At 46.0% G+C, this 22250-nt stretch overlaps 5 protein-coding genes across 5 annotated transcripts; 2 read left to right on the forward strand and 3 right to left on the reverse strand.

The window, feature by feature from the left end:
* Positions 1-3665: 3665 nt before the first annotated feature.
* H257_16149 (hypothetical protein) lies at positions 3666-5460 on the reverse strand (the record flags this gene model as incomplete). The annotated part of the gene is made up of 2 exons (XM_009844497.1): positions 3666-3784; positions 5334-5460. 2 exons carry the CDS (start codon positions 5458-5460, stop codon positions 3666-3668), a joined length of 246 nt encoding a protein of 81 aa, XP_009842799.1.
* Positions 5461-11380: 5920 nt separating this feature from the next.
* On the forward strand, positions 11381-12082 carry H257_16150 (hypothetical protein; the record flags this gene model as incomplete). Its single annotated transcript, XM_009844498.1, has 2 exons — positions 11381-11543; positions 11607-12082. 2 exons carry the CDS (start codon positions 11381-11383, stop codon positions 12080-12082), a joined length of 639 nt encoding a protein of 212 aa, XP_009842800.1.
* Positions 12083-13444: 1362 nt separating this feature from the next.
* H257_16151 (hypothetical protein) lies at positions 13445-14492 on the reverse strand (the record flags this gene model as incomplete). Its single annotated transcript, XM_009844499.1, has 4 exons — positions 13445-13731; positions 13800-13935; positions 14028-14220; positions 14308-14492. 4 exons carry the CDS (start codon positions 14490-14492, stop codon positions 13445-13447), a joined length of 801 nt encoding a protein of 266 aa, XP_009842801.1.
* Positions 14493-15872: 1380 nt separating this feature from the next.
* On the reverse strand, positions 15873-16842 carry H257_16152 (hypothetical protein). Its single transcript, XM_009844500.1, has one exon. It carries the CDS (start codon positions 16703-16705, stop codon positions 15911-15913), a length of 795 nt encoding a protein of 264 aa, XP_009842802.1. The 5' UTR covers positions 16706-16842; the 3' UTR covers positions 15873-15910.
* Positions 16843-19501: 2659 nt separating this feature from the next.
* On the forward strand, positions 19502-21694 carry H257_16153 (hypothetical protein). The gene is made up of 5 exons (XM_009844501.1): positions 19502-19789; positions 19845-20280; positions 20350-20477; positions 20535-20611; positions 20667-21694. The coding sequence occupies exons 1-5, from the start codon at positions 19624-19626 to the stop codon at positions 21474-21476; spliced, it is 1617 nt and encodes a 538-aa protein (XP_009842803.1). The 5' UTR covers positions 19502-19623; the 3' UTR covers positions 21477-21694.
* The last annotated feature ends 556 nt before the right edge of the window (positions 21695-22250 follow it).

A 22250-nucleotide genomic window follows, 5' to 3' on the forward strand; every position in this document is an offset into this window, starting at 1 on the left:
GGATTCAAAGCGAGCAACTGGAGCATATACATCATCGCAGTCTACTCCGTATTCTTGGTGACAGCCTTGTGCTACAAGACGGGCTTTGAATCTGTCAAGTGTACCATTTGAGTGGTATTTCACAGTAAACACCAAATGGCACGGCAGAGCCTGCCGCCAAGGTGGAAGTTCACACAATTTCCATGTACCATTGTCAATAAGCGAATTGCATTCATCGTCAATTGCTGCAAGCCATTCAGAACTATAATTTCCATACAATGCTTCTTTGAATGGTCGTGAGATTGGGATACGATTTGAATCAATTCGTTGATTGGTGATATATCCAACATTGACATCATGAACTAGTACATTATTTTCCAGTTGTTGTAGTCCAACTTCAAGGAGGTTTAGGGCTTGACTGGAATCGAGGTACTGAACTCGCGGGTGAACGTCAGAAACTATGACCTCGTCACGATGACTTCGAGACGACGCATTATAATTGTAATCAAGGTAATGCGATGGCTTACGCTTAATGCGTACAGGGCGAGGAAGCTGTTGAACAGTGGTGTCCTGGACGAACGAATGACTCCCACTAACACTGGAATCAACAGAACGAGCACGTTTATCATATCATATTGTCGCTGATTTGTATATCGCTCCACATTGTTAGGATACTTTCGTTTACCATCCAATGTAAGTACTGTAGTGTGATAATTTACGTCTATATGATGCTCAACCGGCATGTCTGCCAGTGCACAGGATGGAATAGCGATATCCACAAACGAGTCAGGATGTACGTCATCGGGTGACACAAAATTAGATTCACTGTGACAACCAATACAGTTGTATCATGTCTTTCTGGTAGTTGAAGCAGGTCAACAGCACGAAGTTTAGTTATAGTCAATGAAGTTGCCACGTCAGCGAATGCTTCTCTGTAATCGCTCGCAGATGGCTCCCCAAGGTCTGATATTACTCACGTCAGGTAATTCTCAAGTCTGTGAGATGTTGTCCTATTTTGAAGGTACGTGGCATACATAAGTACCTCAGACACCATTTTGACGGCATGTCAGCTTCTAATAGCATGCACCTGACCTTGCAAAACTTGCTTTGATGGTCTCACTCAACAGAGCCATTCTCGTCCGATGAGTATCGATTTGACTTCTCGTATTTTACTCCGAGTGATTCGTTGTTAAACTCAGTCCCACCATCAGTACGCACTCGACGTACGATACTGTCACACCGTCGCTGGACGAGTTTCACGAATTCTTTGATACTAGTTGGAATGATGTCCTTTGTTGAGTGAAAGGTAGCCCATCGATACGACGTCGCATCACAACAATTAAACAGTAGTACCTAATCTATCCATGTGTACATACCTTCCAGTTTGTTTAAGTAAGGGGGCCACAAGTGTCCATGTGAAGTGAACCAAGCGGGTCGGGATGCCCACTGCCGACTAACCCTTTGTACGACATTCGACGATGCTTTGCACGGATACATGTCCTGCAGAAAATACGTAATCCACAAATGTCCTAAACGAATATGCCATTCTCTCTGATTAACTCCATGGCTCGTTGTTTTTAATGGATAACTGTGACTGGTACTGGGGACCGCATTACTTGAGCGCACCGAATTTGACGCTGGGTGTCAGTCCAACTTTTGACATAGCACCATTTATCGAGGTGCTGATGAACTGAAGCTTGCAGTTTGAAAAGACATACTTGTACGTTGCACAGGCACTATCAACAATATAGTAGCCCGAACGCTTCAGAGCATTTCCGCTCAGGATATTTGCCGTTGCGCCTGGCACGTTGGCAACACTTTGAAATGCATACTGGACTACACCATTTGGAGACTCAAGCCACAACTTCGCAACTCCCATGTGTGTATTAACGAGTTTATGACCACCAGCAAATGCAAATGCGAATCCAGAATGCATTGTTAGATTGGTTAGAAAACTAACGTCACCAATCAAGTGGTGACCGCAACCACCATCGAGTGCCCACTCACGACTATTAATTTCACGATGAGTTAGTAAATTCGGACACTGTAATTTTAATACCTGATCCATCTTTACGGATAGATCACGCATGGATGCCGCGATCGTCTCGACACGAGGAATTGATGTCGTGTCCACAGCCAACGCGGGCGAGTACGACAGCATGTCGCTGTAATCGGGGCACGAAAACATGCCGTCCTTAGATATGTCCGGCAGGTCAAATTCTTGACGGCTTGGAGGATAATAAAATATTGCCACATAAGAATTGCTGAGGCCCACATAGGAATTGCTGAGAGCCGCATAAGAATTGCTGAATCGCACATAGTTATTGCTGAAGAACACTTCAAATTTGCTGAATTGAATATACAGTTTGTTACACAACGAGATCCTCTTCGGCAGGCAGTGCGTTATGAGAATTTCTGGACACACTATTATCAATGTGATTGTTTATTAAACTCACATGTGGACTCACATGTGGAGGAAGGGTAGGGAAATCACGAAATACCTTAAACTTATCGACGGCCCTATGACCAACCACTGAATGATGGCACGAAGCGGGCGCGAATCAGGATGTAGTGAACTGTACTGCATGCTACCAGACTCCCACAGCAACTATGCCGGCTTGTGGCGTAGACTGACACACCCAGCCTACGCCAAAAGCCGCCAAAGTTCCACATATATCGTGCTCCGTGCTGCTTCTGTAAAATACATATTTTCTATAGTCGTGACATATCTACTGCCTAGATAAAAAAAGAACCTTGCTTGCGGTACTAACGGATGGCTGAATGCGCAAGGGGATCGATCACTTACATACCCATGGACCCACTGAGCAGTGTGTGTGAGGTGGAAAATTGAAGAATGACGACATTGAAATATGTGGTTGGCCGTGACATATATCGATTGCAACCCCTACATCGTCTATAACCCCCCAAGGCCTTATATCCCCTCCACAACGATTCTGCTTGTGGCTTAACTACATGAGCACATAATAACCACTTACGAGGTTAAAACCACCATTCACGACATTATGACTAGCTCATAGTGTATGTAGATCGCCAGAATAGTTGCGACTGCAACCCCTGCACCTCATCAGCCCTTGTGTATCCCCCCTTCCCCTCACAATATTCGACTTGTAGCATCCCCCAAGCCAAATTGCCTAGCACACTCTCTATTGTTCTCAACGCTCACTCGAATTTACAATTAGTACTGTCAAGGCGTTTTGGCCAAAATATGCTGTCCTCGTTTCGATAAATTTAGGATAGTTCTAACGTTACATTGAAGATTAGTATTTCTTGGAGTAGCAAATTGACAAAAACTACCCAACAGTTACTAAATAAGTTTCATGTGTGTTTCTGAGGAACGAAATATCGTTCAACCAACGTTCCCAAATGAACTTCATACTATTGCAATATTGACCAGTTGAACGAGCTATTGTGCTGCCTCAGATTAACTCTCCAGCCAGAGTTATTGACATATACGTTCATTCCTATCGTACGCATTTATATTCTACTGTATTCCTTGCCACCATCCGATTATTGATTACCCCGGATACGCAGTGTACGTACCAACGATTCAGATGTAGTTCAATTCCAAACATTTTAAGTACCTTGATGCGCAGTCGCATCACTCGAGATTCAACCTCAACACATGAGTTGACAGGTGGCGTCTGTTCTATAGTTTTCAGCAAAATTTATGTGGCAGGAATGTAAACTCGGCTTGGAGGGGATCCAGGCAACGCCACTTCTTCACGCGTCACGACGGCGCCGCATGCCACTTCGGTGCGAACATCGCGCCCCTTGGGCACCGCATCTTCGGTTTACCGCGGTTCTTCCAAAATCGAACTTCGCGCCCAGCCACGCCGAAAGTCGTCCTGGTGCTTGGGGCAATCCCACTATATATAGTCCACGCCGCCTACGTTGCATTTGCCTTCACAGAAGCACTTCCGGCTCTTTGGAGTTGCCTTGTAAAACTCATTTCCGGTGTCATGGCGCTTGCCTTGATTGGCTAATTTCCTGATGATTTTCGTTTCTCATGGTTCTGATTGGAGGAAAAGTTGGCATTGCTAACAGGAATATCCGGTCGTGGAATTTGACCTCCCATGGTCATGTTTCTTCTTTTGACCATAAACTCCAACAAGTTTAGCCTCTGCATCAGCTAGGTTAAAAGACCCATCGTACTTGATTTGTGCACCGTACAACTGAGAGGGTTGTACATTCAATGCCATGTAAATGATCAAGTCATCAGTCACATTGTCGTGACCAAGGTGTTAACGAGATTGGGCATTGATCAGGTTCTTGAGGGACTTCATCTCATCAAACCATGACTGGATGTTGTCGAAAGGTTTTTGAGCCGTTTTAATTAATTGACCCATATATCCAGTAGAAGCGAACCTATTGCTCTGTTCTCTTCCTATTGTACAAGTGCCACCGGTCATGCGCTTCATTGCTAGTCGAGATAATCGGCGGCTCGCAAAGCAACCAGTCCTCGTATTTGATTTGAGGCCCAGACAGTGATTTTGGTTCTTTTAAGTAGTTACCAACCATCTCAAGAGTCATTCCCTCCAGGTTGCTAACAACGCTTTGGGACCACACACAACCCCAATACACATGTTCCATTTTACGAGTTTCCCCTGCACACGTCCGGATACGAGAATAATTTAGAGATCTCACCCTTCGGTTTGATGATCATGCCGTCCATGACTACAGTAATTGATGGTTGTCCAAGTTGCGCCTGTATATTGATTGTTCAATGACGTAGCCTTGACATAAATATGGACAATCTGGTATTGTGGATATGTATTGTTATTGTAGATACGTAAACAATAATTGATTTGCCGATGCATCATTGATTTGCCGAACTTCTTGCCCAATAGAATGTCTGAATTGGTAGGATTGGATAAAACTAGTGACCGCAACAATGAAACCCTTAATGAGTTAATAATATTCCAGCAATTATGTTATAGAGTTTCAACCTTATTTGGAGGTACGTTAAACCTATGATATTATGTATTACTTTATAAACGAATACCCACAAACATGGCCTTGACAGCACGGGGATCGAGCTTGAATGATTGCGCGGCACGTTGAATGTGCACAAACGCGGAGCAACCAAAGGTTTTGATGTGACCCAAAGGTGGGTGTCGTTTAAAGACGACATGGTAGGGGGAAACACCTTTGTTGGATGCCGAAGGGGGGATGTTGATAAGCCATGAGGCATAGTCAAGGGCAAGAGCCCATAGAAACTTGGACAGAGCCCTTTCAATGAGCATAGATCGCACCTTTTGGACAACAATGCCGATACGGCGTTCGGCAACAGATTTTTGCTGGGGGGAGTAGGCGTTAGAGAAAGCCACGCGTACTTGGTCTTGACGATGCGCCCATCATCCACGCGTACTTGGTCTTGATGATGGGCGCATCGTCAAGACCAAGTACAACACTCGCGTGGCTTTCTTTTGCGTTGTCGCTTTGAAGGGTGCCGATGTCCATCGGTGATGAGTGGCGCAGCTCACAAACATCAAGTTTAAAGATGGATATCGCGTCAGTACGAAATAACTCATAGGTCTCATAGAGATCTTTGCGAAAATGCATGGGATACGTCCACATAAAGCGGGAGTAGTCATCGATGAAAACGACAAAGTAGGCAGCGCCACCCGCCGACAGAATAGGGCTTGGGCCCCAAACATCAGAATGTACGAGGGCTAGGTACAGTAGGAGGTCGCGCGGAAGACCGCAGATGAGTCAAAAGGACTGCGCTTGGACTTGGCATAAGCACAAGTCTCACAGAGTTGACCGCGAAGGTGCTTGGTCTTGAAGAGCATAATCTCGGGATTTATCTTTGTCATTTGGTTGAAGGCATCAACGCCTGGATGGCCGAGACGGTGGTGCCATAGACGCGCAAGTCTAGCTGCAGAGAGCTTGGAGTCAGCCACGAGGCTAATAAGGCAGTCGGTTGGAACAGTAGTGGTGTCATAGACAGGTGTCGGAGTGTGTGAACCAAGCATAGCCTGGGCTACACTCATGGAGACAGAGTCTGGAGTGATTCGGCAGAACGGTTTTGACTTGGAGACCATAGATGGTCGATGTATGATTGGCGTTTAGCGCAACACAGACGAATATGCAAACATGTGCAATTGATTAAAGTGGAAAATCCACTGTAGTTCGAAGAGAACTTCCGCAGAGCGGTTTCAAAGGTGGCCACCATGGCAGTAAGCATAGCCATTTGGCCCTGATGGATATACTCGCCACGGTGCGGATCGATAGAGGGCTGGCAGGGAGAGGGGTATAGACCCATGGCATTGTTAGGTGCACGAAGCACATCACCAAGAGTGGTGGTCATTTCGCACATGTCGCGAGCCGTAAAACGGACTAAGATGCCTTCATCGGTCGCTTGGCGAACCGAGAACAAGTTGAACTGTAGTTCAGGGCAATGTAGACCAAAGATGAGGTGTAGAGCGCATGGACGAATATCGTCAGCTTGGCCACGGGACGACATATCCACGGCCAATGAAAGAGGACCATAGCCAAGGACGGGAAGTAGGGCACCGTTCCCGACTGTAAGAGACAGTGCGGAAGGGACATAATTTGAGAAATAATATCGGTTTGGGGTGCATGAGGCAGAGGCGCCGGAGTCAACAATTGAATGTTCTAGCAGAGCGGGAAAGTCATTTGGACGATAAGTCACCGACATGGGCGGGACACCAGGGTCGCTTTTAGTCGCGTAGGTCCGCATGAAGGGCTAAAATGCCTTGTCCACCAACAACTTAGAATGGAGGATGGGGACGGACACCGTCCACACATCTTGAGGGCAGTTGGAGAACCACCTTGATCGGTGTCTCTGACGCCGTGGTAATAATGTCACTGCGAGTGGCCGAGAAGGCACTGGGTGGGAACAGTGGAAGAGCGGTCATGCAAAGATATCGCAGAGTGGGGGCAGAGCCCGGAACACCTTTGGTAGAACCGATGGTGGGTTGGGACGCTGGAGGACCCGGTTGAGAGTGGAGGGAGGCACAAAGTGGTGGGATGAGATGTGGGTGTTGGCAAAGCCATTGAAGCAATTGCCTTCATGAATAAATGGACGAGCGGCTGCACGAGCAGCAATGCCAGCCTGGTGATTACGACCTCCACGAAGAGTGCGGCCGTAGCCTTGGTCGCTGTTTTTGTCACGGCTGTTGCCCCGACTGGTGTTCCACCTGTCATTTCCAGAACCACTAGAGGAACTTGGTCCCCATCCATGGTGGCTATTATAGCCCTGGTTGCCACTAGGCCCTTCGCGATCATCGCGGTCATCAAGAGGACGTTGGATAGGACGCGACGGAGCGACATAATCGCGTTTGCGCTTCTTTTGGGAGGCATAGCCATGTTTGTCAAAGACGGCGCGGTCAAAACCAGAACGCATAGTGTTGCGGGCATAGTCCGACTTGAGGGTAGGACACGCAGGAAGTGTATGATTTGCAACGCCGCAGTAGAAACAGGACTTGCCGGGGTGGTTCACACAATCACGGTGAGCATAGCGCGGAGTGGTAAGCTCGTTCATAACATGAACAGAGCCATCGGCTTGCGTAATCGCTTGGGGTGGTGGAGCAGGGGCCGCAACCGCATGTGTGACAGCTGCAAGCTGGGTTTGTGTTTGAAGGGTAGCGGTAAAGCCGTTGTCACCCAGAGCAGACGCTCGTTGGTGGCGGTTCGTAATAATGCGCCGAAGAGACGCTCAAACATCAGCAACGACAACGGACTGGTTGACGGTGCGCGCGGTGGCCACAGAGTTGGTCACGACTTCCCGCAATTCCTTGTCACCAATGGAGGTGTCGGACATCGCGTACAGAGTGTAGTAATTCCAGATATGGTTGTGATAGTCAACAGACGAAATTGCCGATGGATCCAGAGGATTGAACGACGGCGGCGTCATAGACACCTGGTAGCGTTTGACAAGGTCAATGCGTTCCATGGATAGAGTGTCGATACTACTCTCATCGGTGAACTTGAGAGTGCGCAGATAGCTGGCAATGACGGTGGGGTTGTTGTCCATGGGGTTGGACTCGAAACGAGTCTTGATGTGCTCAAAGAGCTCGAACGGACACGTAGTGGACTGATAGAGGCGGCGTAGGTTGATAGAGATGGCTGAAACCAACAAGGTCTGCAGAGCGTTGATTCGGAAGTTTCTTGGTCGCCTCACGGGCAATGACATCACGTTGGATGGCAGTCGTGTGCGCCTTGATCTCAGCGAGACGCGCATCGCGATCAGTCGCCGACAGAGTCGGGTCAATAACATAGAGCTCAGAGTGCTTGAATTGATCGAGCACGAGGTACTTTTTGCTGATGTTGAGCGCATCGATGCGATTTCCTTGAGGGACATAGTCCGGCGTAGAGTAGAACTCAGCAAGGTCACGGGAGGTCGCTTGGGACAAGAAGTCCGTCTTCCACAAGGTGTAGGCCAGAGGCCGGAGGTCATCCTGTGGGGTGCCCACGAAGGGCTGCACAGAGGAAGGGAGGAGGCTCATAACCTGTCAAGAGGGACGATGAAGGGGGTAGCACTACGACGAAGCCACTTGTGTGGTCGAGGACAAAACCAAAAGTAATCATTAACGGACTGCTTAGCTGACCTATGATTGGGCAGAAACAGTCCGGCTTCTACAGAGAAAGAACACCGGATAATTCCGAATGACCGGATATTATCCGTAAGTATCCGAACCTCGGCGAAAAAGGCCAAAGCAAGTACAGCCAAAGTGCCCCTTCTTGACACACCCACCGGAAATATCAGCCAAATCAGAAATTCTGACTGGAGAAACCTTTACACAATCATAACCAAAGTAGCCAGAACAATCAAAGCCATTCCCTCGCTTCACGATTCAGCGTGATGTAGATCACATAAAACTCGCGTCCACTTGAATATTCCGATAGAAATATTGGATCATCTAATATGCTTTTACTACATAATCTAATTATCAGTTTACACGAATAACTTCACAGCTAAATTACTGTTAGTCACTACTAGTATATACACATAGTAATTGTGCATTGTTGAAAGTGGTTCAAATCTACGATTTCAAAACTTCACTGGAGTATAACAAGTCGACCCATCAATGGTCGCCTGTGTAGAGCCCTGAACTTAAAAACATCAGCATGCAATCATAATCCGTTTAATTCATATTTTTTGGGGTTTATTCGAAAAGCGAATCGTTTCCTATTCAAAAATACTTTGTTTCACTGTACAATAAGAAAAATCGACTGAAAACTTCGAAAATGAAACTCAAGAAAAACTCGGTCCATCAATGGTCGGTCATATTACTCTTGAAGTATGGTCCTAACGTTTCATATGTTGTATTCGGAGTGACCACATACAAATTTCAAGTAATTGAATCCTACTTTCTTACAACAATTCGAAAATGACTAAGTTCAGATGAAAGATCCGACCTTAATGCTTCCACTCCGACAGTGGATTTTCCCTTATATTTCGAAGTATTTTCTTCCAGTGTAGTACTGTACTAGTGTATATGGAAAATACCATCCCAACACTCGCAGCATGTACGACACGAGGATTACACAAGAGGCTGCGGGAAATCGCGAAAACCCATTTGGCCTGGGCAATTATGTAAGCGTATAAAATTTGGTAGGTTGACTTTCAAACGACAATAGAATATTCTTGACAGTTAACAAAATGCGAACATGTGTATACATTTTGTAAACTGACACGATGGATTTTGACTCGATTTGAAGGTATTTCTATTCCACAATCTCAACGTTTCGTTCTCGTATACGAGCCAAAGCGATATGAAATTCAAGGAGTTTTAGGTTGTTTTTTAGGTTGAAGATTGACGAAACCGACGAAACTTCAATGTTTGATGTGCGATTTCACATAGTTCATAATTCTGATTACATATTCGTTGAAAACTTGGTGAGAGGTCTATGGAAAAATTTCGAAGGATTTGGACTAAGTTTGCTGTTAGGTAGTTTTTTTAGGTCAAAGTACTGAATTTTCAGTTTACATTCGATTCTTTTTATATTCATCCTTTCATCCTTTTAATTAAGACATGGCCAAATTTTCATTCAAAAATATTTTACGTTTTGTGGGTTTTGCCTAGGCGAAACTGGTTTTCGAGATTTCCCGCAGCTTTCTGCTTAGAAAACTACTGTAAGTGAGATGATCCTTTGGACGTGGCATGGCCAACCGTCCTACACCTTTTCAAAATTGAGATGGATGCGATGTCGCAACGGTTCTTAAATCCAGGTAATAGACCCTCAACGATTGTTTCGTGACCATCATTTTCTCTTACAACAATGTATTGACGCTATTTAGGAGGGTTGGTAATTGTTTCGCAACTTGCCAACTAATGGTAATTAGTCCCAACTCTCATTTCACACCAACTATTTCCCAAAAACTTGACCCCTAAACCCAGCTCATAAAAACCACCCCATGTATTTACTACAAAACCTGGCGCTAAATAGGAAGTATACTTTTTGAAGGAATTGGTAATGATATTTTTTTTCGTTCGAGTCCATCTTTTCACGTTTTAATATTATACTTCTTTTTTTAATATAATAATAAAAAAAATCGGTAAACCCCTTTTACCTCGGAATACCACCTTTGATCTCAAATAACCCCAAGGAAAACCCTAAAACGATGCTATGGTCATAAGCATTTCCCATAATGTTCCTTTAACACTGTGAGATGGGATATGCTCTTACGAATAGACATATTCAAAATAGTATACAGGTAAGTGAAAGGGGAACTTTCATGTAGTTTTCAGAATTAACATGAACAAATCAAAATCGATTTAGGGTGCGTCTGGTAACATTTCAAAAATACTATTCCATTTTCGCAAAATGGGATTAACCAAAATGCCATTTTCAAAATAGAGGTAAAATGCCCATTTTGTAATACCTTATGGGGGTTTGGACCTCTTCAACGAGTAAATCCCACGTGGAATTATGGGATTTGGGTTAAAACCCTTCAAGCAAGACATGTTTCAATTTTGATCAGATTTGTTGAATTCGGCCCCCAAATGACGTTTAGGGTATGTTCAGTGGATTTCTCGAGATTTGCGCATATTTGGAACTCGTGCATATCTTGATTTGCAAAAAAAGATATTTGAAATTGTTGGCATTGACAGTGGTCGACAGCTGTGAGGGGGCCTTTGGGAATAATTATTGCTGCATAAATGCTTAGCGATAAATAGTTAATATGAACATTGTAGTTCACAGGCCAAGCTACAAAGAAAATCTGAGAAAAATCCTTTCATAATCGATACAATTTATCAGAAGCCCCCTCACAGCTGTCGACTACTGTGAACAAAATTCAACAAAAGAAAAATTAACACCTTCAGTATGAATATACCGCAACAAGTAGTAATGTAACGAAGGACTTTTGTAATATTCACTGGCCTTGGAAACCACGCGTCAATTCCACTTCATGGTAAGACCATCAAAGGTAGACAAGTCCGCGAAGTGGTCGGACGAACTCGACGCCGAGTTTGTGGTCTTGTATGCCGAAGCAGCAGCAAAGAGCGTATACGTTGCAAGTGGTGGAAAGCAGCTCAAATCCAAGGGATGGTCCGATCTCCTCGTGCCCCTTGGTGACCATGGCAACATAAAAAATACGAACCAACTACAGTCAAGATAGAAGAGGCTGAAGGAAGATTACGTTGATTACAAATGGCTCATGCTGAAGTTTTCGGGGGACGGCTTGGTTGGCGTGTCTGAAGATACGTGGGGTGAGCTGGACAAGCACCCAAGAAGCATGCCGTTGTCGCGCTTCCAGGAACGGCCATTTCTCCACTATGATGCTATCGCAGAGATAGTAGGTGACGCGATGGCAACTGGGGAGTACATTCGTGGAATGCCCACGGCTGGAGCTGAGGTGGCTGCTTCGGGGGTCTTGGACACGTCGGAACCGGATGTGTTATCGTTGTCCGCTACCCAGAAGCGCAGGAAACTAATCAATGACAGCATGAAGCAAACGCGCATAAAAAGAGATGAAGCGTCGGCTGCGTCATTGGCGATCAAGCAAAGGAATAGTGACACGCTGGCATCGATGTGCGCCACGATGCAGATGATGACGAAGATCTTGGCAGCTAAAACCAAAATCCAGCACTTACTTGATAACGATGAATAGATTATATTCTTCGAATTGTTTGTATTCTGATCCAAATATTACCTAACGTAAACGGCCAATTGTTGCCCTCATTTCGACCCCTTAGCTTTTTGGCCTTATCTCATAGGCTAAGCAAAATTACAAAACTCTGAAGTTATCCAGTTGTAGAGGAAAGAACGCTCTATCCAGTCGTTCAAATTGCTCGTAAATTGGAGTATTTTTGACGTAGTTATGCTGAAGCAAACACAAAAGTTTTGAAATATGCCGGACCAGTTGTTTGCCCTCTTTAAACTTGACTTCAGTAGGGTTTGAAGGGTGAAGAGAGGGTTGGACAATATTTTTAATATGAGCTCAAAACAATTGCCAAAGCTAATATACACCTACTTTGTAATATCTTACAGGTAATTATATTAAGGAGAAACCATTGACCAATAGCACGGCGTTTGGGAACGATGCTGCCGGTGTCTCTCATCTTCTTGAGCGTACGGTATGGCACATTGTAGATGCGACTGAGATCTGTTTGTCGCTCTCCTTGCAACGCGCGCTAGGTTGCTTCGACGAGCTGCTGATGTGTGTAGCCCGTCATGAGTGAAATTGCAGATGTGTTTGACAGTGTGAATTCCACTCGATAAATTGTGCGAGTTTCGCGCCGAATAGTACATCAGCCAATCACGGCTGATTTAGTGCAGCGTAGGTATTTGATTGGGTATAATTAAAATACTTGACATTGAAAACTGAAAGAGGGCAAGAATTGGTCCGAGGGCAAGAATTGGCCGTTTACGTTAGTGTGGTCGTGTGGGTACGAGTGGGTACGAGTGGGGACGTGTGGGGAAGCAGCATTGAATATCACAATTAATCTTGGAAAAAACACATCACCTTCGCGAATGGCAGTGGATTGATAAATACCATGTTAAATTCCGTGACACGTCCAAATTTCCAAAATATTAGAAGTCTAATTGGGTTGGGGCCAACTCATTAGTTGGTGCTAATAAACTAATATCCGGTAGCTGGGATCGAACTCGAGGACAATTCCAATGACTGAAACTCTTGTTTTGCATACACTTTCAGTCTGTGGATACCTCCGCGATTTAATCGTGGTGCAATGGATAAGCTGGTGAAATGCTGGATGACTGTTGCAAGTAGCACTTTCAGTGTAAGGGGTGAAGGATTAGCATGGGGCCCGAAAGGGCAGTGCGCTTTTTTAGAACATTGACAGTGAATTTGTTTCTTTAATTCATCTTATTATAAAGAAGTGTAGTGTAAAATATACATCGAAGAAATCATGTGCAAATTGTTAATAGAATTCTAGCTCATATAGGTACTCTGCGTAAGCTTCCCACATTGCGTTCGCAATTGCCTCCCTCCAGCTTTCTTGTGGGTGGTTTATTGTTTGGAGTGCGTCTTAATGCAAATCAAAGACGTCATCTTGGTTCGTCCGCACCACAAGGTCCGAAATGTCATCAATGTGCCATGGATTGCAGGCAATACACAAATTGTGTAATGCAGCGCAAACACATCAATCGAGTATTCAAGCTGCAACCGCAAGTTGCTTGAGAGTACTTTCCACTTGATCTTCGGCACGCCAAACGCACGCTCCACGACAATGCGGGCCTTGGAGTGTCTGTAGTTGCAACATTCCTTGGCAGTCTTGGGTCTGCCGTCCGTATTCGCTGCCCAATCGGGGAGATGATAACGTTGGTTTCTCTATGGCATCAGCAGCTCCTTGGCCAAACGGTACCCAGCATCACCAAAGTAAAAGTAACCGCCAAGTACGCTTCCTTCAAACTCCGTCTGGCTGTATATAAAGCTGTCAGATGAGCAGCCTTCACCACCCGCAAAGACAGCGACGAATCTTCCCAACTCACCGACATCACCTAATACGTTCGTCGATGTGTGACCCTTGCGATTTCGGAATCGATCTTGCATCTCCGCAGACACCGCAATGGAGATGTAGGTACCATCCAACGCACCACGACACTTGTGGACGAAATGCTTCACAGCTGGAGCGCACGCGGTCAGGTTCATACGGATCCGAACCATAGAATCCGCCGTCAACCAAGCCTTTGGTTATTGCGCGCTCACCAAGCTGTCGATAGTAGGCCAACGTAACGTGGTTGTGGTCTTGGAAGAACTGCACTTGACTCCGCACCGACACGCGGCTTGCGAGTCATTGTAGTGTAACCAGCAGGACAAGCCGTGCATCCAAAGTCGTCAGCAGGTGGGGTTTTGAAAGCAGAACAATCAACGCGACGACATCTTTTGACACCCGGAACTGCTCGAGGTACAGTACGTTGCTCCCGTGCGGAAGCTCATCTTGAACGTCGAGGAAATCCATGTGCCAGTGTACTGGCCGAATAAACATTTGTTGCGGCTGTTGGACAAACTCCGTATCGTCAACTTCCATCGTGCATGCCGCGATAGCTGTTGACATAGCTTGTAACCTGATTCCGTCTTCGTCGTCCATTCTTTTTGTAACACCATTCACTGTATAAAGAGGTTCTTCCTACGACGATGGATTTTCCTCTACATGAAATATTGGCCAAAAACATCCAGCTCCAGACATTGATATTTTTGCCAGATAATTGGCAGATAATTGGCTTGGGAATATCTGGGATATTAAAATATGGTGTGTTCACACTCTCAGTAGAACTTCGAAATATCCGGATATATGCTGTACTGAATATTGCACCATTAACGTTACCTCTTTTTTCTCACGATTACTGTTAGAAAAAGCTATCGAGGACAGAGGAACTGTTGCTATCTGGCCATTTTGGCGACAAATTTGAACTGATAGTGAGACTGAAATATGCTTACTGATGAATATGATCAATATTCCGACCTCACTTAGTATTTGTATGCTCTAATTTTGGCCAACGAATCGTCTATATAACCTATTTCTACCTATCACATTGTAGTAGAACTTATCCTACACCAGTTTGACTAATCAAAATCCTTTTGGGGTAGGCCCAGTATAATTCTGTCGGTTCCGACACATTCGGACGAACCTTGTCGGGATGGAATCTGAAATATCCTGGCCTCACATACAAATTCAAATGCAGCGATCGTTCACCAAATGGCACGACATATTCCGATACTTCGGTAGCTACTCCTAATCAGGTTTGCTAAATATAGGAATGCAATATCCGTCATAAGGAGGCCGCTGCTCGTTGTAGTCATGTTTACACGTGAGCAAGTGGCATTGCACCTTACAGTTAGTTTATGTTACCCTCACCATACCTACGAAAGACTTACCCTACGGACGCAGTAGGTCTTCATTCTAGGTGTATATGTGAGCCCTTACGCTTTCACTGTACCCTTCCTACTTAGGAGTATCCAATAGAATCGTTGTCGGAATGGGGTATATCTTGTCGGAATACATGTATTCATGCTATAGTTTGGTAGGGCCTGTTCAAAGTACTACTTTTAGCAATTGAAAAAGTGGTTCCAAGCACAGTTTCCTACTTTTTTACCTCTGTGATTTTTTACTCAGCTCACTATACCAAAAATAGAAAGAGGACTTTACATAGCATTTCACTAGAGTTGGGCTCATATTGTCCTTTTACCCAAAATTTGGACTTTTGTGCTTGTGGTGATTGGTATTACACTAATTGAAGTATCACACTAATTTGAGTTGATGGTGGTTTCCTGCAATCTGATTGGCTAAATCCTTCTGCCGATTCTTCTGTACGTTTATTTGGTTGTGTCAATTCATTCTCCGTGTCGCTCCAGTTTAGAATAAACACAACAATACACAGAACGATGACAGGTGCCCAGGCCGAGCTACAATAGTCGGACATCCTACGTAGTACACTGACAACAGTTTATATTTTTCTTCATTACTAGAAATATTTAGAGTGTAAGCGAAAGTGCCACAATCCCGACGGCAGCGGCTACAGAGGGCAACGCCAATGGGTCGCCAGAAGACGCAGCAGGACTGGTTGTCGTGTTCGAGGCTGCAGTGGAAGTAGTAGGTGTAGTAGTTGTAGTAGGCGTGCCAGACACGGCAGTTGTGTTGGGAGCTGCGGTGGTGGAGAGAGCGGCAGTGGTAGAGGGAGCAGCAGTGGTGGAGGAAGCGGAAGTGGTGGAGGGAGCAGCAGTGGTGGAGGGAGCAGCAGTGGTGGAGGGAGCAGCAGTGGTGGAGGGGGCGGCGGTGGAGGGGTCGGGGGACACGGACGGCAACGTCAGCGGCTTACCGTCCACCACGACCGTATTGGATAGTGTCACGCACTTCAACTCGGGAGTGCCGTCGTCCACCCCCGTCACGGTCGCACTGAAGCCCTTCTCTCCACCCAACAAACGCGCGTTTTCCGCGTAGTTCTTGGCCAACGCGGAGCCGGCCACACCCAACTGGTACTTGACCGTGTACAGGTTGGAGCCGTTCTCGGGAGGCGCCAGCAACGTGTACAACGAGTCCACGCACGGCTCGAGGTCCACGAGGCAGTGGATTGAGTGCACTTCAGGGCCCTCGAGTGTCTTTACGGTCGGGTTGTCCATAAGGTTCCCCAAATCGATGCAGTAGTTGTCCATCACGAACCCTGTCGCGGTGACGGTTTTGCCCTCGGCCGAACAGGTTTGGGCGAACGCGCCAGATGTCACAGACAATACAACAAGGAACGACGCAAGGAGGAAGCTGGAAGTTTGCATAGTTGGTTGAATTGATAAATGGGAGTTTCAAGGCTGGCTTGGAAGGACGGACACTTTACGTCGTCTGATGAGACAAACTGTTTCCTCTTCAACAGACTCCCCATTATAAATCATGTATCTTTCCGCCGAGTTCCAAGTTCGGCGTTTGAATTCAATCAAAGTGTTGAATGAAGTTATGTTCAGTAAGGTACTTACTGTTAGTAAAATGAAATATTAGTATAATAATGAAATCGTTGGATTATGCCCGGCCGAATGGTCTGTACTGTACGTATAGTAAGCAAAAGCGACCAGTCGTCACCTGTGTGACAATGCCAGTTGTGCTTACTCCGAAGTAGTAATGATAATCCAAAACAATTAACCGAAGTAAGTTGGTAGTTTTCTTTAACAGAAAAATTGACCAAACTGGACGGATTTGATTGAAATAGACCAATCAAACCAAGGCGAATAATCTTATGCGACAATCCATTGGCGATAGAAAGGATTGAAGGCTTCATACTTTATCCCACATTAAATTTCTGATTATCTCCCACTTCGAAAGTGGTAGTAACAGTAAGGGACCGTCTGGCAACCTGAAATATTACTGGTACTCGAGTACAATATTTTGGCCCAAAACGCCACTTTGTGGCCGAATCCAACAAATCTGATAAAATTGAAACTTTTTATCCCGAATCCAATAATTCCTAGTGGGATTTACTCCTTGAGGTGGTCCAAAAGGCCATTTTACAAAACTTTGGCCGTACCGTGTAATAGATGTCCTTCCAGGTGGTTATCTCCTTCCAGGTTCCTGTATGTATTCATATTTTGATGGAGACCATGGACAATAAATTTAACAGGATAACCTTGCGCGGCAATATATCCTCTAATTATTAAATACCCTCTATATTCTAATACATGTATTCATATGGGAGGTTTATTGCGCGCGCGATTGTTTTAGGCGTGTGGGAACCAGTCACGTCATTCTACTCCTTTCAAAATGGATGTCACTCCACCGGCAAGGCCTCCTGGTCGACCACGTCTGAAGGAGGGCCCCAAGAAGCCTCCCAAGAAGTTTCGCAACGTGAACGTCTCGTTCAAGAAGAAGCAAGCTGTTATAGATTGTTTCGACGAGATGGGTATGGCAGCCGCCCTCCTGAAGCACTTTCCTCACCTGCGGGGCCCTCCAATCGACACAACTCGAAAGAAGGTATACACTTGGCTCAAGCAACGTGCTCATCGGGTTGTACTCATCGGGGTGGACTTGCTTCATTGCCACTTTGCTGACCGCCCGGACCGTGCGACGAAGAAAGTGTTATTGCTTTGGGACGACATTTCTGCACATTTCACCGACCAGGTGGTTGCCTGTGCTGCGGAGTTAAATGTCGTGCTGGAGAAGATCCCTCCCCGGTTTACATGGATGTGCCAACCAGAAGATGTGGCCTGGATTCGGCCTATGAAGTCTCAACTACGGAAGATGTGGATCGACAGTATTCGGCGCCAAGTCAAGAACAGCAAGTCTCAGAACTCGACGTTCAAGCTGCAAGCTTCGAAGCATCCAACACTGGTGCAATGGATTACAGACGCGTGGTTTGGATTTTCGGAAGCCATCATCACCAACGGGTTTGCGGAATACAAGATTGTCCATCAAGATTAAGCAGTGGACGAAACTGTCGAAACTACGGTTCGTGCCGATATATTATCGGAACTCGTTGCGAATTCCGCTGTGGATGACACGATTGATCCGACGGACGATATAGAAAGTACTACTAATCATGAATTGTAATTCTGGTTTTAAAATGTATTGAAGTTTGTATTTACTGAACTGAAAATTAATACTGTAAATCTAGAATACCTTTACTAGAATGACGTGCTTGTTGTATTTTCATTGTACTTGAATTTTGTATACCTGGAAGGAGATATTTATATTAACACCCAAATGTCGTTGGGCTGTGAAATATCACCTACCTGGAAGGACATCTATTACACGGTACTCCGAGTACTTGCTTTGGACTTTTCGCCGAGGGTCGGTCACTTACGGATAATATCCGGCCACCCGGAATTATCCGGAGTTCTTTTTCTGTAGAAGCCGGACTGTTTCTGCCCAATCATAGGTCAGCTAAGCAGTCCGATAATGATTTACTTTTGGTTTTGTCCTCGACCACACAAGTCTTCTTCGTCGTCGTTCTTCCTCAGTGCTACCCCCTTCATCGTCCCTCTTGACAGGGTGCACCGAAATGTCTTACTGGATCATTGCATTGGAAAATTCCCATTTGCAAAATCACTCGAAGTTACTGTACTACACAGAACTCAAATATCCTACCTAATAACAGGCTCAAAAGCTATGTGCATTACGTATCCAGTACCCACGGTTTTGCCTTATCGACTTGTACCCAAATTACTGTATGGTACCAATATATTACGTAAGCTTGTACGATTTGGAGGTCCGTACCCAAGTCGTTTTGTATTTAGTCAAATTGTCCAATTATTTCGTTCTAGCCAATCAAACAAGTTGAAAAACTAGGAATGGAACCCATGGGAAAGAAATTAGACAACGTACTGTATTCATTTCGATCAGATTTTACTGACATTTTCGGGGTACAGATCTATCCTAACTAGTATGGGGTACTAGTATACAGGAGTTCGATCAAAGTTATAAGCGTGCAAGTGTGAGTTATCGCGATGATCCTTGCCACACTGTACGATATGTACGCAGTCGTTTAGCCAAAAGTCCTAGGTATTTTTGGTATAACGTTGAGGTTATATGGAAGTTCTCGAGATTTCAACGGCACACCAAAACCTTCTCACATTCGAAAATATCTAGCGTAAACCATCGAAAATGCTCGTCCATCGTCTTCGTTGTGCCGCAAACATCAAAAATCCTTCGACATGTTTATGGGTGTGCATGATATCGTGGACAAGTTCATTTGTCAACTTTTCCGACGATGCTACCTACGATCCGGTTGGTTTTCGTCTTATTTGCCATGGGGCTGCTGGCTGCGGTGGCACAGTCCCAAGTCAACACGACTCTTTGTGGCCCTCGAGTTCGACGGGCGTACAGCAAGCTCAGTATGGCGGAAAGGGACACCCTCAAGTTAGCATTTGAGCTTGGTACTATCAACTCAATGTTATTCTATGTGTTTTTGACGCATGGTTTGACCTGTAGCCATGCAATTGGGGCACCATCACCGGTTTGTCGCCGTGCACCAGCACCCACCCAACGAGTACGAAGCGCACAGCTGTATGCTTGTGTACTGGCATCGGCGTTTCCTCTGGGGCTATGAAAACATGCTGCGTTCCCTCGGCGACGACTTTCAATGCATTACGATTCCATTCTGGGACTACACGGCCGCGAGTTCAAACTACCTCGACCCGAACGTCCCGTGTGCGTCCATGGCCGAGTGCAACCCTGTCTTGCCCGACTATGGGGCCAGCAGCAGCATCAATGTGGACAGCAACAGCTCGACGTTTATCCTGGGGGGGTCAACCACTGCCGCGGGCGAAACCGTGAATGCCGACTATTGCGTCCGAGACCCTGATCAGCCCGCCACTCGTAGCTTTTGCCAGAGCGAAGACGCGTTCCGAACCAACACTTGCCTCGGGTAAGAAGCACGAGCTTTGCCATACAGTAGGGGTCGACAGCAGCCTGAAGGGTCGCGATTTGTTTATAGGTGCATCCCAAGAGGGGATTGGACGGCGGCGCAAGTCACCACCGATATGACCTTGGTGAGCATCAGCAACCAAGTGTTTGCCCCCACCATGAGTGTGTTTACACAAAACATCATGTACAAAGTGCATCGTACGTAACACCATATCCAGATGTTCAAAGAGTTCATGTCGATTTATATATCTCTAGCCAAAGTCCACGCCAACTTGAACGGCGCTATGTCCACGATGGCCTCCCCCGCGGACCCCGTCTTCTTTTTCCATCATGTACGCCGCTAAGAACCTTAAACAACAATTCCGTCACCTTGGTCATTTGAACCAGGCCATGATGGACGCTCTGTGGTCCATCTACTACAAGTGCCAAGCCCAGGGCGCTATGCTGTCCGACTCGCGTGTGTTTCCGCCGTCGGACTGGAACCTCTTCAACCGTCGCGTGTGCGGTCCGGCCGTGGCCATCGCCAAGAGCTCGTCCCCCCGGTTCACTATTTCCAAGAACAACATGTCCATGTTGTACGTGAACGGCACGACGGGGGCCGCCACGTTTGACGTGGGCGACCCCAGGAGCCCCCTCGCGCCCTTCTTCGCCTCCACTCCCACGACCTACACGTCGTACGGTCGGTATCCGGCGTCCGCGGGCATCTCGTACGACTTCGCCGGCACGGGGCTGGACATTCTCTTCAACGAGTGCTCGTCGTGGCTAACTTCGGCGACAGTTTCGTCGTCGACGGCGGCCTCGTTCTTGGACGCCCGCTACGACGGCGGACGGCGAAACAACAAGCCCAAGACACGCGGCCAGTCCAAGGCTGTGGCCACCCAGATCGACGCCATGCAACGCATGTACGCGCACGCTCGGAAGTACGTCAAGAGCGACCGCAAGGCGCGGGAATATGTCGAAATGATGATATGTGTCCATCGCAACGAGTGCCTCGGAGGGGTTTTCGACTACGCGGCTACGTTCAAACGAAGCTTCAAACTTCACTTGAGTCCGTACTGCTACGATGTGCTGGAAGACATTGCGACGGGAGAGCGAACCATCCCAGTCCCTGGCTGGGCGCGGCTGCTCATGGACACGTACGGATGCACTCACATTCAACAAGATACCCCTTACCAAGACCGAAGCCGTCGGTATTAATCACGGAGGAAGAGGCAGCATCCAAGACCACGTCAGCGGATGCATTCGTCGGGGATGCCGACATGTTTGCACGTTTTGATATATACCGTACTATATTGTTTACGTTTTTTCATCGATATTTCCAATAACGTTAGTGCACCATGAATGGCAATACGTAAGATGTTTCGAGGTGTTGGGGTCAATATTTCTAACTACTACAGTAGTAACCTACTATTAATAATACCGGGTACTATTAATACTACGTAGTAATATAATAGTAGCAGAATACTACAGTAGTACGGTTATGTAGATTGACTGTGAATCATTTTGCTCCTAACGTTACTATTAAGAATAATACAGATTGTGGGCCTGTCTTTCTGCAAAATGGTTCACTGTCAATTCAGGAAATGATAGGGAGTTCGAGGTTATACTTCGAAGTATACTGTATATATACTAGTGTTTTAGAGGTTTGGCTATAACGTATCACAGGTTTTAGCAAATAACCTGCGGAAGTGCATTCTTCTGCCGAATACATTATCCGGCACAATTTACTGTTAGCTTTCCGGGTATGATACCTTTGGTATGGTGCAAGAAAGCTAGAAACGACGAAGTGGCCAAATTCTTGGAATCGAATTTGAAAGGTTTTCGGGCACTCTTAACCTATACCTAACCTGCAAAATTGCATGTCAAGTGAGCGATTGGCTGATTGGGTTTTTGATTTCCAACATTCTTTTGAAACCATGAAATTCGCGTTTGCGAAGCCCACAGGTCGATTCAGGCCCTGAGACTGCGTTT

Source organism: Aphanomyces astaci, assembly GCF_000520075.1.
Source record: "Aphanomyces astaci strain APO3 unplaced genomic scaffold supercont1.81, whole genome shotgun sequence".
Classification (NCBI taxonomy): domain Eukaryota; phylum Oomycota; class Saprolegniomycetes; order Saprolegniales; family Verrucalvaceae; genus Aphanomyces; species Aphanomyces astaci.

Excerpts from the sequence above, each read along its gene's own strand:
- H257_16152 (XM_009844500.1), bottom strand. The coding sequence starts at position 16,705 with ATGCAAACTTCCAGCTTCCTCCTTGCGTCGTTCCTTGTTGTATTGTCT.
- H257_16153 (XM_009844501.1), top strand. The coding sequence starts at position 19,624 with ATGCTACCTACGATCCGGTTGGTTTTCGTCTTATTTGCCATGGGGCTG. Across the intron at positions 19,790-19,844 it reads CAAGTTAGCATTTGAGCTTG|CCATGCAATTGGGGCACCAT; the intron begins GTACTATCAACT and ends TTTGACCTGTAG. Across the intron at positions 20,478-20,534 it reads CATCATGTACAAAGTGCATC|CCAAAGTCCACGCCAACTTG; the intron begins GTACGTAACACC and ends ATATATCTCTAG.